This window comes from Epinephelus lanceolatus, chromosome 23, assembly GCF_041903045.1.
Source record: "Epinephelus lanceolatus isolate andai-2023 chromosome 23, ASM4190304v1, whole genome shotgun sequence".
Lineage (NCBI taxonomy): Eukaryota > Metazoa > Chordata > Actinopteri > Perciformes > Serranidae > Epinephelus > Epinephelus lanceolatus.
The window spans coordinates 32,066,064-32,083,850 of NC_135756.1; the positions used below are offsets into that span (position 1 = coordinate 32,066,064).

The 17,787-nt window shown below is 42.2% G+C and overlaps 1 protein-coding gene across 2 annotated transcripts in view; it reads right to left on the bottom strand.

Moving 5' to 3' along the window:
* Positions 1-17,787, bottom strand: part of braf (B-Raf proto-oncogene, serine/threonine kinase) — a 31,551-nt gene extending 13,764 nt beyond the window's left edge. For both annotated transcript variants that reach the window (XM_033614773.2, XM_033614772.2), the window contains exons 1-6: positions 17,604-17,787; positions 3,822-3,923; positions 3,421-3,708; positions 3,047-3,150; positions 1,963-2,065; positions 1,703-1,851 (exon numbers count right to left, since the gene is read on the bottom strand). In XM_033614773.2, coding sequence (XP_033470664.1) covers positions 1,703-1,851; positions 1,963-2,065; positions 3,047-3,150; positions 3,421-3,708; positions 3,822-3,923; positions 17,604-17,759 — 902 coding nt within the window. In that variant the 5' untranslated portion in view covers positions 17,760-17,787. The remainder of the gene's footprint in view (positions 1-1,702; positions 1,852-1,962; positions 2,066-3,046; positions 3,151-3,420; positions 3,709-3,821; positions 3,924-17,603) is intronic.

Sequence of the window (17,787 nt, forward strand, 5' to 3'; positions counted from 1 at the left end):
CCACACAGCCTGAATCAGGGCTGGAGCCTTACAAGCCAAGAAGTGAATTAGGAGAAACTATATGGACAAAAACAAACAAACAAATAAAGCCATGAGACAAACAGCAGTACAGCAGAGTCTGGAGTGTGGCTTTAAAGAGCATTTAACTGATTTACAACAAGACATAACATTGTCGGACTCACAATATAGTCAGGTTAAAAAATAAATGCTGCAGAACTAGAAATATTATCTCTTTGATTCAACACGTTATTCCTCGTTCTCAAAACCTGCTGCCTACATGACCCACAACGTAACTCAACAGTTCAGTCAGATACACGGGTGTGTTATGCTAGAAATGGCTAATGTAGTCTGGAGCCTCAAGCAGAGGAGAAAAGCGGGCTACAGAGGTTTGGTAAGCTAACTAAGTTTTTCTTACTAGGGCTGTGATGGTATGTTTTTTTTTTTTAATTGTACTTTGCCCCCTACGGATAGAGACAGTGGCATCAGAGCCAAGAGAAGCACATTTTTCATTAGAATTATTAAATATTATAATTTAATTATAATAAAATACAACAAAAAAAAACTAAAATTACCACCCCGCAGTTGTATACCTTTGCACACCTGTCAAATGTCTCTTACATTTAACATCCATGTCTGTGAAAACATGGATGTTTCACTGCCGTTGTCCCCCCAACAGCACTAAAGATCTACAATGGGCACAGTTTCAAGATAGGAACCAAAGATAAGTGTCACCAATTGGGTATCTGACTAAACGTCTCCTCTTCAGTACAAGTTAACATTTGTGTCAAGTTTGAGGAAATTCTCTCTAAGTGCTCTTGAGATACTGCGTTCTGAAGAATGTGATGGATGCAACGTCATGACAACCTTGACCTCTGACCTATAGCCACCAAAATCTAATTAATTCATCATTAAGTCCAAGTGAACATTTATGCTGAGTTTGAAGAACTTCCCTCAAGCTGTTCTTGAAATATCGCATTCACGAGAATGTGATGGATGCAAGGTAATGGCGACTGTGACCTTTGACCACCAAAATCTGTTCAGTTCATCCCCGAGTCCAAGTGGACATCTGTGCCAAAGTTGAAGAAATTCCTTCACGGTGTTCTTGAGATATCATATTCACAACAGTGAGACACAAAATATCACAGTGACATTGACCTTTGACCTATTACCATCAAAAACTAATCATTTAATTCTTGAGTCCAAGTGGACATTTGTTCCAAATTTTAAGAACTTCCCTTGAGATATTGTGTTCACAAGCATGGGACGAACCTATGTACAAAACACACTTTGATGTGTAAAATTGGTGGAGCTTCCCTTTAAAAATAAAGCGCTGTTGTGGATAAATGAGTTAACAAGAATTCAGTGTGAAGATACATATCTAAAGCCCTGTTTGAGAACACAGTGGATGAGACATTCCCACAAGGCTTCTACTACTGAAAGTCCAACATGGAACCGACAGACAGACAGGTGATGTGTCTTGTTTTGTCTGCCAAAAAACTTTGAGGCATCATCATCCAGTAACAGATGCAGGGTGAATACACTTCAGTCTCACCAGCAAATAGATGCATCCACTGGAACATACAGAGATGCTCCTGCAGAGTAGCTTTTGGATCAAGCTCACATGGTTTAATATATCAGCCTATTGTAGTCACCTCATTTTAAGCACTGCTATAAAAACCCACATCCCCTGTGTGTGACTTACTCTAGTTGGTCGTAGTTGACACACATGAGAGGAACCTCGGTGCTGCAGCGCTGGTGGAACTTGTAGCCACAGGTCTGGCAGCGGAAACCCTGGAACAGCAGCTTTCTGCAGAAGTCACAGAAGGCCAGAGTGAAGAAGGTCTTCCTCACCTGTCAAACACAAACACACAATCAAGACCATGTGAGGCTGAGAGGTACAATCAGTACATCATGTTTACTGTCGTTGGAGTTATGGTATGTGATTTTGTCTATAGTACTTACAAAGTTGTGTGTGGTGAGTGGAACATTCTCCAACACTTCTACATGTAACTCCTCTCCTGTCAGCCAGGAGATGTCTGTGTCCCACCCAATCGGTTTCTTCTCTCTGAAACAAGGAGTGGAGAGTTAGAGTAGAGGGCTGCACCTCACACTGCTGGAGTTTTAACAATCATGTCGCAAACGTAACAGCACAATCCAATCCCAGCCCATTTATTTAACACCTCCATCTAACCAGTAGGGATGGGGGAAAAATAAAATCGATTTAAGTATTGCGATATTTTGTGTGGCAATACTGCATCAGTACATGGATAACCAAGTATCGACCTTTCACTATACACATTATTAATTTTTGCAAATATTTTAGTACAACTTTTGGAACTAGAATAATAAAATCAATCGCTTTTTCGGTCCACTAGAATGTGCTGTTGTTTTTTTTTCCTGGTGAGGACAGCAGAGGTCTCAGTCTGCGGCATTTGGCAGAAGTTCTTCAAAACAAAGATGGAGGCATCAGAGAAAGAAATCAGAAATGCGCCATCGGCATGTAAATCAAATGTAAACCCGCTCCGCCAAAGAATCAACAACACTGGACACACTTAGCTTGACAAGGCTACCATCCAACTCTGAGAGAGCGAAGAAAGTAACACAGTCCATCACCTACTTCATGTGCAACAATCTACATCTGGGTTGTTAAAAATGAAGACCTTTGTTACATGCTAAAAACAATGGAACCCAGGTATTGGACTCAGTCCCGACATTTTTACACCAACACAGCCGTACCCAAGCTCTACAGAGGAGTCAGAGTTTCACTCACACACTTAATTTGGCCTTGCAGAGGGCATTCAATTTGCCAACAGTTCAGTTTGTCAGGTGTATGCAGTTTTTCTGACAGGTTTTATGACGGTACTGATTAATCAGCCTTTGGGGAAATAAGCTGCAGTGGGGGAAAAAAGGTAATAAATCGTAATATATTTTATTGCAATACTTTGTCTGTCGCAATGTTGCAATAATACTGTATCGCGGGTCCTCTGGCGATTCCCATCCCTAGTGTATGGATGACTGCAGTACACTATGTTAGTGACAGACTTACCCATCTTGTATCCTGTACACTGCACAGCACTCTGGAATGAGGCCTCGCATCATCAGAGCTTTCTTCAGCGAGTCTCTCACAGTCATCCCACAGCGGGCCGGGACCTGGACACAACACAACAGGACTCACTCAACTGACATGATGAAGCAGAGTAGGTCAACATAAAAAGAAAATGAGCTGAAGCAACCACACTAAGTTTGGATAATTAAATGTTCTACTGTACAGTTGGAGTGAGTATGTTCCTTGTAGCCACTGGTCTTATTGAACAGGTGTGCTGGTGGCAGCTTGCCCCTGTGAAGCTGACCAAAGTGAATCTACCTACATTCGCTTATTTAATTTTCTTATTACATCCTCAGAGAGGACATGGGACGTACCACTGTTCTCTGTTTGTTGGGCAGGAAGACCCTGACGATGGGCTTCTGGGGGGAGCGAGGGTTGGCTCGGCTGGCGTCAGTAGGGGTCTGCAGGACAGCCAAGGTGTTGGGGGCAGATGGAAAGGCCTGGGCCCCACCCCCAACCCCACAACCTCCCATCTTGACCTCCAGAAGGGCTGGCACAGGAGAAGGAGAGCAGGAGAAGTCTGTACCGTTGCCCATGGCCTCCAGCAGCTGCTGCTCCCTCTGCTGCAGGGCGTCCAGTTTACTGGTGTACTCCTCATAGGCCTGACAGAGACAACACACCAGAGAGCATTGACCCAATAGCTCCCATACCCAAAGTGACACTCACAAGATTTATGTTTCTGCAACTGTATTCATTAAAGCCAAGTCTATCTTACCTCTAGATATATGGAAGGAGGATTGTGTTCTCCTCCAAACTTGTCCAGAAGGGCCTCTAAGTGTTCTTGTGTCAACTTAATCATCTGTTTGATATTCCAGATCTGTGGGGAAACACAGCAAACAATGTTAACAGAGTTATATCCTTAAGTACATTAACAACAACCACAGTCTCAAGGCTTATAAATTCTATTTGCCTGACTAAGGTGTGTGTGAGGTGTCACAGGAGATCACAGGAGGGGGAGCTGAGCTGTAACTGCGAGTTTACCACTGTTGGCTGTGTGAGCACAGTGTTGTTTTATAGACCATGCTGGCTGTGGGTTTGAACCAAGCTGTTTGATAAAAATATTTGTTCATAGTGAAAATAATATCTCGATATTTTTGTGTGGCACTATCGTATCGTCACACAGTGCGAAGCATTGACTTTTTCATTATATAAATTATTAATATGACAAATACAAATTAAATGTTAGGTAGCCTACTAGAATAATAAAATTAATTGTTTTTCGGTCCTCTAGATACGTTTTGCTGCTGCAAAAAATGTCTGACGTGAGATGAACAGACTCAAACTTATTATATATCTCATTAAATAAAACAGGTGTTGACCAAGTTTTCCTTTGGGACATAATTTACAGTTGGAAAAAGGTAATATAGCCTAATGTATTTTATCACAATATGTTTAAAATCGCAGTAATATTGTATTGTGACTTAAGTATCATGATAATATTGTATTGTGTATCCTCGGTTGATTTCCATCCCTAATATGAAGCCTCCCTCTTTTGTGATCCACTGCCATCTGCCCTGTAAATTTTATTGTTACTGCATTATATTATTAATACCATTGATGGATAAAGACGCCTGGATACAGTGTCGGAGGTGGGATCCCGTTTATTCCTATGAAAGTTGCTCAGTGAGACATGACGCCAAAATGGTTCAACTGCTCTGTATGAAATTACCCAGAAATTACCCCTGCTTCCACATAGCGATGCCCATATAGCAGGTGCACTTGTCACTTGCGGCAGCCAAACAGCTGAGCATCTTAGTTCTGCCAGTTGAACAGCTAACTTTCAGTTTGAATGGGGATAAAATGATTTAATCTTGCAGCTCTTCTAGACTTTCTAAATGTTATAAATCTAAATAAGTCAAATCTGAGAGTGAAATGATTAATTTGTTGGGGTTGTGATGCTCAAGCAAATTTATCTGCTGGTTTACAGATGTCTCTTTCCTGATATAAGTCAATGGGAGTAAGTATTTTTGGGTCGCAGAGCATCACTTTGGCCGATACGAAAATTGGCTTCAAAGCCTGGCTCACTTCCAGGGGGCCTGGTCTCCACTGGTGTCTTTGCCCCTTCTGCAGTGCGCACTAAAGGGAGCTAACATTAGCCAGCCAGTGGCGCTGCTCATTCAGCAATTACACCTGTTAATGCTGTTTTGGTGGCAGAATGCTTTGCTGCAGAACCATTGTGCCCACCCTCCAGTCTCTCCCTAAACTTGTAACAGTGGTAACGGAACTAACAGTGATAACATAGACAATGCTAATGGGGATTTACAGCTCTGAATGAAGCATCTTACTTGCCAGGGTGAACTGGGGAGAGACCAGAGGGTGAGCGCAATGTTTCCACAGCAATGATGTTGGTTTGGAGCAGTGATGGTCGAATTAAACACTACCTAGCTCCAACCAGCGCAGTAAACTGAGGAGTAGCAAAACTGACCAATAGAGTGACATGTGTCACCGGTCCTGAGAGCCTGGTTAATCACATATTCTAATAATAACTAGAGACCCGATTCCAAGATGGCGCCTATTTATTCTAATGGAGTTACTTGCCTGGAGCATACACCAAATTTTTCCTAGCTTCTGGGTTTACTTCCGTGGATTGCAGCCCGCTGAATATGCGCAGCAGTCTTTCTCTTGCTGGCCCCACCCACGAGATCCCCCTCGGCACACAGACTTTACATTGTGATTATACAACAGAATTTTAAATCTTTTCTCTTCGCTTGAACAAAGTTTTACAAATATTAAACCAACATGGCTCAAAAAATTCAGACTATAAAGAGTCATAATTGACCTTGTTTGCAATTCACGGTGTCCTGTCAACAGTTTTAAGGACATCTCTTTTGTAATGGTGGTCTCTGGGGATAATGATTTTTTTTAATACCAGTTTGTGACCTGGCTGCTATGTTGGATAAAGTCGACCAAAGAACCAAGCACCGCCCACCACGCAGACCAACTTTCTTATTTTACAGCTAAACAGTACACTAAAATATGTTTCTGAAAACATCTGAGGTGAGAAAAAGGAAATGCAGTAACAAAATCTTGATTCATATTTAATCAGCAATGCATGGTTTGACTGCAGTTCACAAGCAGTGATTGACATTAAGGTCATTAGGAATGCTACAAGGCAATAGTGCAGGCAGAGGAATATGAGGAATATTTCCACAGATTATCTATTTTGTGTTGTGAGAATATAGTGACAGCTTCAGCAAACACGATTTTGTTTTGTTTTGTTTCTAGCAAAAGTTACCAAATACATACTAAGTAGGCCTAAGTAGTATACCATTGAACTGCATTATTTTTGTCAGTGCTTGGGGGCCCTTTGTAAGTTTTTTGGGGTAAAATGAGTTGGAGTAGTAACATAAGTCAGTATTTTTAAACCATTGTGTGTAAACACAGTTCGTGCATCTACAAATGCACATTACGACTCTGCCATGCAAAGTGAAAGCCATATATATATATATCAACAGCATCTGACTTCTCTGACCCTGAGCTCATCTGGGACGGACTTACACAAAGTGAATAAGTGTGCTGTGGTCTGACTAGTCCACATTTAAAATTATTTTTGGAATTCATGGACATCATGTAATCTGGGCTAAAGACGAAAAGATCATCCAGACTGTTACTAGCCCAAAGTTCAAAGTCAGCATCTGTGAGGGTATGGAGGTGTGTTAGAGCCCATGGCATCATGGGTAACTTGCACATCTGTGAAGGCACCATGAAAGCTGAAAGGTACATAGATGTTTTGTAGCAACATATACTGTCAGATTACATCTTTTTCAGGGATGTCCCTGCTTATTCCAACAAGACAATCAGGCGCATTCTGTATGTGTGAAAACAGCGTGGCTTCGTAGTGAAAGAGAGTGCAGGTACCAGACTGACCTGCCTGCAGTCAAGTCCTGTCTCCCACTGAAAATTTGTGGTGCATTATTGAGCGCAAAATACAACAACAGAGACCCTGGACTATTGAGCAACTGAAGTCATATATCAAGCAAGAATGGGAAGGAATTTTTTTTCAAAACTTCCAACAACTGTGTCCTCAGTTTCCAAACGGTTACCGACTGTTGTTAAAAGAAAAGATGATGTCACACAGTAGTAAACATGCTCCTGTCCCAACTTTTTTGGAACATGTTGCATGTATCACATTCTGAAAGAGTGTATATTTACAAAGAAAAAAAAACTATAAAATTTATCAGTTTGAACACTGAATATCTTGTCTTTTTACTGTATTCAACTGAATAAAGTTCCACAAGGATTCACAAATCATTGCACTTTGTTTTTATTTACGTCTGCTGTTCTTTTATTTGCTGTTAAGACACCGTCAGTAAAACTTTACTTCCAGCGGGTTGAGGGTTTATACCTCTTAAGGTGTTGGAAGACTTTTAATGTGATACATCTGTGCAGGAAGTATGGCCAGTTTGTTTCACCACTATTAACTGATTTGCTAGTTATTGTTATAGGAGACCAGATGACGTCTTAGATTTTGGATACTGCAACATGCAACAAGTATTTCTTCACAACTCAAAATTCTCATTGTGTAACTATTATGTGATAGCACAAACAGTCAACCCTTCAATATCATCACAATATAGATATTGAGGTATTTTAACAAAAACATCGTGACATTTGATTTTCTCCATATCACCCAGCCCTATATGTAACCATGTGCATATATCTGCTTGAGGGGGTCATTGTTGTAAAGTCTGAATTTCAGTCACCTTTTCTTTGCTGCTTTTTCAACTGTTTTCAAACTTCTGTCAACAAAACTCCACAGTTTCTTACTGACATTTTACATCAAAAGTCTACTAGACTAGGAAAGAGTGATGCCATTAGAGTTGTTGGAACCTGGAAGGTTTAATGTCCAATATCTGTGCAGCAAGCCTTGAATTGCATTCACAGTAGTTTAACAGCAGTAATACAACAGGTGGCCACATCATAGTTGAATTTGAAATTGTGATTCTGACTCACTCCTTTCTCGATTTTCACTTCCATGTGACAATGACTTTGCCGTATTTGCATTAGCAAACCAAGCGTTCTGGATACCCCCCAAGTTGCAGCATCAAATGACAAGGCTGCATTACACCACATGACGCATAAGCAGAAACAAAACAAATCTAATGTGTGACAGAGAGATGGAAGAGTGACATGACAAAAAAAAACACCCTAGAAAATTAAAATTCAACTTGAAGACCAGGAATACTACCAAAATCCCTGCTGTGGGACATCTCAATGTCTGATATTACCTGACAAATATACTGTGGATGTTTGAACAGTTTTTGCTACTCCTATATTACATGCTACATTTACTCATGTCTAGATTTTTGTCTGTTTTCACAAGCTGCACGAAGGCAAATTCTTATTAACCGTGTTGCCATGGCAATAAAGTATTGAATTAAACTGATATGGTCTCATAGTAGAAAGGAGATTGCTGTACAAGCAGCAACGTCCGGGGCTGAAAAAGTACCAAAAACTGCAGTTCCTCAAATGGCCACTTGAGGCTGGCTGCAAGATCGAGTCAATCTCCATAGACCCCCATGTTGAAATGCCCAACTATAAAGCAGAGATAAAACAGGACATGCCTGCCTGGCCAGGTGTCTCTCTCTGCTAACTTCTCACTACAGTAACATTAGCTGCACTGTTTCAGCAATGTTTGGCTGACAAAAACATGCACATGGGCTAAGATTCAACCATGTTGTTTTGTTGGGAGATGCAGTGACTTAAACCAATGGTGAGTGAGAATAAGTATGAATAATACATGTAATTAAGCTAGTGTAGACTTAAAAACTTAGTTAGCCACCAGGCTAATTAATGCAAAAGAAACATTACTAGCAAAAAACAATTGTTACTATTGAGCTGAATTTCATACATTTTTTTTAAAGATTATTTTTGTGGGCTTTTTGCCTTTAATGACAAGACAGAGTGAAATGGGGAGACAGAGAGAGTGGGGACTGACATGCAGCAAAGGGCCGCGAGCCGGATTGGAACCTGCGGCCGCTGCAGCGAGGCAATGCCTCTGTACATGGGGCGCCGGCACTATCCACTACGCTACCAACATCCCTGAATTTTATACTTTTGTAAACAATATTGCCGTTATTCCATGCTTCATGGCTGTTGGGAGAAGTTTGCCTTCGAATTTTAGGCAAAAGATGGTGGTTTACGTTAAAATGAAAACATTTCTTCCATAAAATACTTTCTGTCAGAAAGCCATTAACTTCAACTTATCCCATGTGCTGTTTTATATGTGGTGGTGGAGTCAATTAAAAGTAAACTTCGCTGCACTTAAGCAGTTACAATTATCTACGTTATTTATGTGTTGTTTTTCTTTTTTGGCCAAAAGCAAAAAAGAAAGGAGTGGCAGCTTTTTCTTTAACAGATTGTGTTAAATGGGCATATGATATAAGGCTGTGCAATTAATTGTCGGTAACTGAGGGTAAACGATATTTGGTCACGGACGGCTGTGAGGCAAATTGTGATTTGTGATATTGGGCTTTATAAATAAAATTGATTGATTGATTGATTGATTATTTTGTCTTCTACGGAAGCCACGCATGCGCAATACTATATCAAGAATAAAGTAGTTATTTACACACCTACCACTAACTATCACAGCCAAGATACCAGTAGAGACTGGAGGTTGTGCAGGCTGGTTCTGCATGTTAATGCAGCTATTTATTCATTCATTCATTTTCCGTCACCTCTTATCATGTCGGGGATTACAGGGGGGCTGGAGCCTATCCCAGCTGACATTGGACAAGCAGCAGGATACACCCTGGACAGGTTGCCAGACTATCATAGGGCTAACACATAGAGGCAGACAACCATTCACACTCACATTCACACCTACAGCCAACTTAGAGTCACCAATTACCCTGCATGTCTTTGTACTGTGGGAAGAAGCTGGAGCACCCAGCTGACACTGGAAGAACAGGCAAACTCTGTAAAGAAGGGCTCCCCCACCCCGGATATGAACCAGGAACCTCCTGCTGTGAGGTGACAATGTTAACCACAGCACCACCATAGGCCCGTTTCCACCGAAGGAACTTCGGGGTAATTTTACGGGGCCGGGGCCGTTGGTGCGTGTCTCCACCGCAGGAACCACCCCCGAAGGACAGAGTTCCGGAACTTTTACAGGGGCTAAACAAGTCCCTGCCTCGGGGTAGGTACTCAGAACAGCCCCAAAAGACTCCCGGCTGGGGCTTGGGGTTTACTTGGTGCTGACTGGATATACTCAAGGAGGGATGTGACGACAACAGAAAGCAACAAAATAGCCGGCATTTTTAAAACTCAGCAGACGAGGGTTAGCTCGTTCATATAGCTTCCGCCGCCATCTAAAAAAAACTCACTAAATGGCCCGTGAAAAAAATATTCTTTCCAGCGGATATCTTAGTTACAACATGATTGAGCTAGCAAAGCAGTTTTGTGTTGATATATGTGGTATTTATTCAGTTATGGGAAGTCACGATGTCTAGAAAGCATCACCTAACAGCAGCAGCAAAGCTAACATCAGGACGTCATCTGTTAAAAGCCTCCTGTTGTCGGATACGACATGAAACTACTCCATTTAGCTCAATCATGTTGTAACTAAGACATCCGCTGGAAAAAATATTTTTTTCACGGGCCATTTAGTGAGTTATTACAGACACCGCTATCGGCTAACGCCGTCCTTACGTCCCCTGGCCAAAATGGTCGCGCAATGATTACGTCACATCCAGAGCCCGGTAACTTTACAGGAACCTTCCTCGTACTCCGCTCTCTCAGTGGAGACACGGCGGTTGAGAGGGCCGAGCGAGAAGACGTTCCTGTAGTAGTTCCTGTCCCCCAAATAGTACCAGGAACTTCTTCAGTGGAAACGGGCCTCATGCTGCCCCAACAGAAAATAAGTGAAAACATTTACATCAAAAAACATGAAAATTTCACCACCTGTGAATGGATAGTGCTTTGAAATGCAGTGCTAGAGTCCCTGGAGCGCTGGACTAAAAAGAAAGGCCTCTTGTATATCGCGTAATTTGTTTTTGTTAAAAATTAATCAGTCACTAGTTAATGGATGTCAGACTGTCAAAAGCAAAATAAACTGCAACTGACATCCCTAGATAGTGGTGAAAAAAAGTGAAGTTAGAGCCATGGACACCTTTATGCAATGTAAATGGTAAAATAGTAAATGGACTTGCACTTGTATAGCGCCAAACATCTGACCACTCAAAGCGCATTTACACTACAGTCACATTCACCCATTCACACACATTCACACACAGCCTACCATACAAGGTGCCACCTGCTACTTCGTCACCATTCAAGCACACTAACACAACAGGGCAACAGCCATTGGGAGCAACTTGGGGTTCGTTATCTTGCCCAAGGATACTCCGATCTTCTGATTAGTGACCAGGCAGTTATTTGATTCACTGGATGAATAAATGAATACTGTAACTGAATTACACATTTAGTTCCAGTCATTTAAATAAGAAATGGATTGGGTTTCATGTAAAAGTTCTCCCAAAACTTTTCAAAAGCAAAGTATATGTTTTTAAGTTAATCGTCTTCCACTATTTTAAAATCAATCCATCATGAAAATATTAAGTTGTGGTGACTATCAGCCAGTTTCTTCAAAAGAAACCTTTCCAGGAACTCAATAACTCAATAACTCTATCTGAATTTCAACTGCAGGCACCAGGGTCAAACTGTAGGTTCTGCTGCAAAAAGTCCCTGCTTAAGAGGTTTTACTTTCCAATGGCGCAAGAACTTTGAGGGTGGAGTTTGTGTCACTGGAGAGCAGTGTACAGAATTTAACACACGCTATTTTCACAAGCCTGCAACAGCAAACAAGGTGAGAAATGCAGAAAACATACCCCGAAAGGAACGTTTTAATTCTTGCAATAGTTCCTGGACTTCTGAGCTGAAACGATTAGTTGAGTAATCAATTAGTCAATGCACAAAAAATGAATCAGCAGTTATTTTGATTGATTCATTTTCTCAAGCAAAACATCAAACATTTGGTTCCAGCCTCTCCAACGTGAAGATTTACCTTTTTTTAACAGTTTTATATCACAGTAAAAGGAAGAACGTTTGGTTGTGGAATGTTGGTCAGACAAAAGACAAAACCTGAAGCATCACAGTTGGTTCTGGAAAATTAAACTGTGCATTTTCTCACTATTCACTGACATTTTACAAACAAAACAGGGCGTCAAACATTCAGTGTGATAGACTGTCCATCTGCAGCAAGTTTCAAGATTTTCATATCAAACTCCAATGAGCTGAAGCCAATGGCTGTCTGGATGGAGGAAATCAATTCCAAAGTGATGCTTCATAAAAAGTAAGTGGTGGAGTACTGACTACTTGTTTATGGGCTCAAACATGCAAAGCCACTGGTATGGCCCTTTAATATTAATGTCAAAGAGCAGAGCAATAGGTATGTCAACACAACAATTTTCTTATGGTCCAATACAACTTCCATGTGGAGACATGGTCACAATTAGGGATGCATAATACTGGATTTTTTGCCGATATGTAACATCCTTGATCACTGATATCTTTGTCCGATCAATTTATATATATTTTCTCCACCCAATTTTAGTGATCATCAAGTCTCTTCTGTTGTGGAATTAACATCCTATTGTGCATGCATACTCTTACTGCAATGACCAGCAGATGGAGACATGAAATAGAATGCTTTTCAATGTATGCAATATTCATTCATTGTGCAAAATAAAAAAAGCACATTGGTTGATTCTGATAGTTCATTTTAAAGCCAGTACCGGCTTAAAAGTCCAAAAAAGTTAATAACTTACAAATTATAGCGAAAAGGTAGTTTCTTGCAACCCTAGAATGAAGGTAAAAATATTCACAAACAAAAAACCCTTCTGGTTGCTGATAAGTAGTGTAGTAGCTGATAACTTTTGATTTAACACTAAAAATTAAAACCCTCGGCGCGCACTGCAGCGCAAGCAGACAGATGCGCGACTCAGAGCAGCATGTGTCACTGACACCAGACTCAGAGCGCAGCGGACCGGTGGAAAATGTCACCATCAGCACATTATTTTACATCAATAAAATCTATTTCATCATTATTATGAGTCACACTGATGAAAGAATTTAGTTGTCTGTGTTCAAGTAGGATAATAGGTCGTCATTCATTGCACGTCGGGCTTTCTATTTCCTTGTCAGAGATGGTGTTGTGTTCAAGATCCCCCAAAAATAACAGGACAAAAAAAAGGCTGAATATTCAAATTTTTTTTTTTTCACAATCGAATCCCGTGCCATTGAACGAAGCTTCGAAGCTTCGAATTTTTTGGGTCAGCCCTACTTATGACTGATTGATATGATATGTTGTACATTTGTAAGTGAAAAGTAAATTAAGAGGGAAACCCACTAATTACACAAGTTTACTCATCATCATTTGCTGAGCCGCACTCCTTAGCCACAACAGTGTGTTACTGTAAAACAGTAAAAACTTCTGAGGCTCTGGAGGAGATTTGTCAAGTCTGATAAAATAACCCTGATGATGTCTTCAGAGTTACCTCAGGTAATCTCTATGAACAGATATCTGCATATGTATGCAGAGTTTGTAGGCAACTGGACAGGATTTTGGTATCAGAAGCGTTCTGGTTTCCATTTGTAGTCTGTGTAGTGTTGAGTAGTCAGAATCAGAAATACTTTATTGATCCCCGAGGGGAAATTAGTGTAGAGAGGTGTGAACGCATTGGCAGAAATGCAATCGCGGGTCACATCAGCTATCATCTGACAATGATTAAACTTTATGAGCATTTGTTTTTATTGTTTATCTGCATTCGTGTGCAGTGGGGATTTTAGATTTTAGTGGTTATTTTGCTTTCAGCAGCCCGACACCTATTAACCAGTAACTACCTAGTTCATTTTTAAGAAAAAAAACCCCCAAAACAAAACAACATGATGTGAAATGCATGAGTCCGATAGTCCAGCACTCCACTGACTCAGTGAGCTTTAGCCCCACATTACAAAGTGCTATCCATTAGAGGTGGTGAGATTTTAATATTTTGTGATATCTTACTGCAGTTCCTGTTGGTTTTGCTGACAGACAGCCGGCTAGCCATGTTAACATACTAAAAAATGGTGCCCACTGCCCACACTCCCACCCGTTTCCACTGGTTAGCTAACGTTAGCCATGGCCACTCAGCACTGGGTCACATGGGAGCTAGCTAGCAGCGTTGCTCATTCATGATTGCTGTTGCTGCTTTGAAGAAGAAGCATGGTGGCCACCGTCCGGTCTATCCCCCAGGTAGCCCCAGTGTGTCAGCAGCTTCATTTGAGCCACCAAACCCCTTTTGATTGATAACTATGTCAGTACCACTGGCCGTGTTGACACTGCTAATGGTGGAGTGATCCAGGAATGAGTCCTGAAACCTGGAAAGTTAGGAAGTTAGCATTTTGCACTCCTGGTTCCCTCGTCTTGAAGTCAGTGGGTTTTTTTAGTGGTACTTGGTTAGATGCCTGAAATAAGGTCTGTGCTGAACATAAGCTTAAGAGACTTTCATGTTTTATTCTACAATATGAAATATTGAATATGGTAAATACCCCACTCGCAGATTTTGAGGCTTTTATGTGTTTAAAAAAAGACGGTTGCTAACAGGTGTCTAAGTGAGACTACAGAACGTCATTACAACAAACACAGTTTTACAGCCCTCGTTGTGGTGGTGATATTAAAGCCTAGTTCACACTACACGATTTTCACCGCGATTTTGACGTCACAGATGATCTTGAGAGCCACCTTGGGTCGGAGGTGAGTCAGCAGATAGTCTGCCAGGACGAGTCCTCATGTGTGAACAAGCCTACGAGTAAGTCGCCCCCTCGTCTGTGACAGGGACTGGATATCTGGCATGCTAGAAAACTGGAGAAGGCTGACATGACTGACAAAGAGCACCAGCCAATGAGAGGCAGGATACGTCCAAGGTCAGCACGCAGGAGGACAGAAGAAATGTGAGAAAGACAAGCCGCAGGGTTGCCACTTGCCGGGTCCACTTATTAGCCACGACTTTGGGCTTGTTTCTGAAGAGGAGTTGCTTATTTGGGCTTGCTCTCTAAATGTCACCTTTCTCTATATATCCGTCTAATAAGTTATTTAAACACATGATATTACGTCGAACTGCAGTTGCTTCTTTTGGGCTTGTTTCAATAGCCCTGGTTGCTTGTTTCTCTCCCGAGATCTGGCAACACTGACAAGCCGGCCGGCAAGTAACAACAATGGCGGCGTCCACAGGATCACGGGGAGTGCGTTGTGTTTGGACCCAAGATAATAAAGAATATCCATGCCTTTACGATGTGTCGTCTCCAAGTTTGGTGACGTCACCGCATTATCTGGGGCTGTTGGCGGAGAAACCATGTGGTGTGCACACACAGGTCCTAACGCAGTTGGCAAGACTCCCGCTTACAAAAACACATGTCGCCAAGTATGAACACTCAAAAGATTACGATAGTCTCCGCGACGTTAGCTTTTTACTTCTGGCAATTGCATTAAGGCTTCAAAATTCATATAAGTGGTGTTCATTTGTGGAGATAATCTTGCTGAACAAAACATGTAAGTATCAAAACATTTGTTTGCCACAGAGCTTATTTTGTGCCATAATCCCAAATCCAAAGGAATAATTCTATCGGCTTTTTGACAAGGGATGTGATGCTAACTTCTGCGTTGGCCTACAGAAAACCATATCCATGGAGCACTCTATGCAAAAGGGGGTCTGTGGCTTGAAATTAAGCTGCTTATTCACCAGGGCACAATGTTTCCACAGCAATGCTGTTGGGTTGGGACAGTGTTACTAGCGGTAATCGCCGAATAAGCGGTGCCCCTATACGCTCCCGCCAGACCTGGATAGTGTGCAGTGCAGTTAACCGAAAAGCAGCAACATGAACCTATATAGACCGACATGCATAACCTGTCAAAAATATTTTCTGCAGTTAACTCATTAACCTTTAACCTTTGACATCCCTAATATGCAAACATCTGTTTATAGAGATTAGGAAGAGGAAGTCTTGGCCCATATATCCACTGGCTACACTGGAACTCCCAAATATTCGCCCCAGAAGATGATTGTCATCTGACTGACAGCTGATGGGATCTGATCCAAGATTGTCTTCAGCTGGACTTTGAGACAACAAATACATGAGACTCTGTGTAACAAACTGCGGCTGTGGAGCAAAGGGAAATGTGGGCATTTACCTGGCAGGAAGGGTCCAGAGAGGCCAGAAGGCACTGGTTGCATTATGTGAACAGTTTTGGAGCTTGGACCGTGCTAGAGATTAAAAGTCGGAACATCTCAGACTCTGCAGCACAGATTTGTACTGTTTCTTTATATCTGACTCTTGTCCCCCAACTCTACGCACTAAAATCACCAGAGTGCCTTTTAAATGTGTTGGAAGTATATCAGCACATCTATATTAACCCACTGCAGCTCCCATACTCCTGAAAATAGACTATTAAACTATGCCACTGTCAAAGTGACATGTTCACAAGAAAACTCCTAACTGCTGAGGTGATGAGGATTTGGGGGCCTTAAAATGGGGCAAGGGGCCACACAAACCAGAGGGACAGGTCACAGAATGAGAGATTTTAAGTCTGAAACAGAGAACAGATTCACCTCTGTTTTAATATGAGGGGGGGGGGGGCATCTGATATAAATGGTGATATTATATATTACAAACTTTTGGAAACGATTTTGAGTATGCTGCTGATGTGATGTAGCGTGCTGTCATGGTCCAGCAGCGAGGCCTCTGACCTGCAGACTGAAGACAGATTTCCAGGCTAGGCTACATGGTCACTGTGTATTAAATGATGAGGTCACAGCCTGACTGATGGTTCTGCCTGTGTGTGTGTGTGTGTGTGTGTGTGTGTGTGTGTGTGTGTGTGTGTGTGGACGTGGGGGCGGTGATTGTAAAGCCTGTAATATAAATAAAAGTAGCCTGTGTAGCTCAATCACACCTCAAAAAACACAAGCACGACTTGAGTTAGCCTCCACCTCCATCACCATCATCACCATCATCATCACCATCACCATCCTCATCCTCATCATCATCCCTTTGAGGTAAGAACCTCAGTGGATTGGTGAAAATCAAACTTTGGCCACATTAGAATCCACCAGAATGCATTAGAAAGCGGTGTAATTGCGTGTCTTTATTGCGTCAACAGCGGTGTGTGTGTGCTCTGTTGGCGCACCAGGCTACAGCTGCAGTGAGCCTGGAAGACGAAGCCAGGAGCAAATGGAACAGAGCAGGCCCGAAATAAACACAGGCTCCGCCGAATAAAACCTTCCCCTCCTGCTCGAATTAATCTGTCGCATTTTTCCGTTGAGCGGAAGCCGCGGGTTGGGAGAGCCCTGCGCTCAAATCAATCGTTCACATTTGGTCCATCGCTTTGCCCCCTGCACTGCATCCCCCACGATCCATGTTACAGCCGGTGTTTCCTGAAGATTTACATCCAATTACCTCCGCTCGGAGCCCGTGTCCCCTGCCCAGCTTAGACCCGCTACCCCGCCGCCGTGGCGCTTACCTCCTCATCCTGCGGACCTCCGGGGATCCCCGACGTGCAGGAGGAGTCCAGCCCGGCACCCAGCTCCTCCAGGCCCCGCTCCCTGCCCGGCTCCCGCTCCACGGTGTCTCCGTTAAAGACGGGCGGTGGGGACTCGGCGCTGCTCAACGCCGCCATTTTAAACTGCGAGAAACTGAGTGGAAAA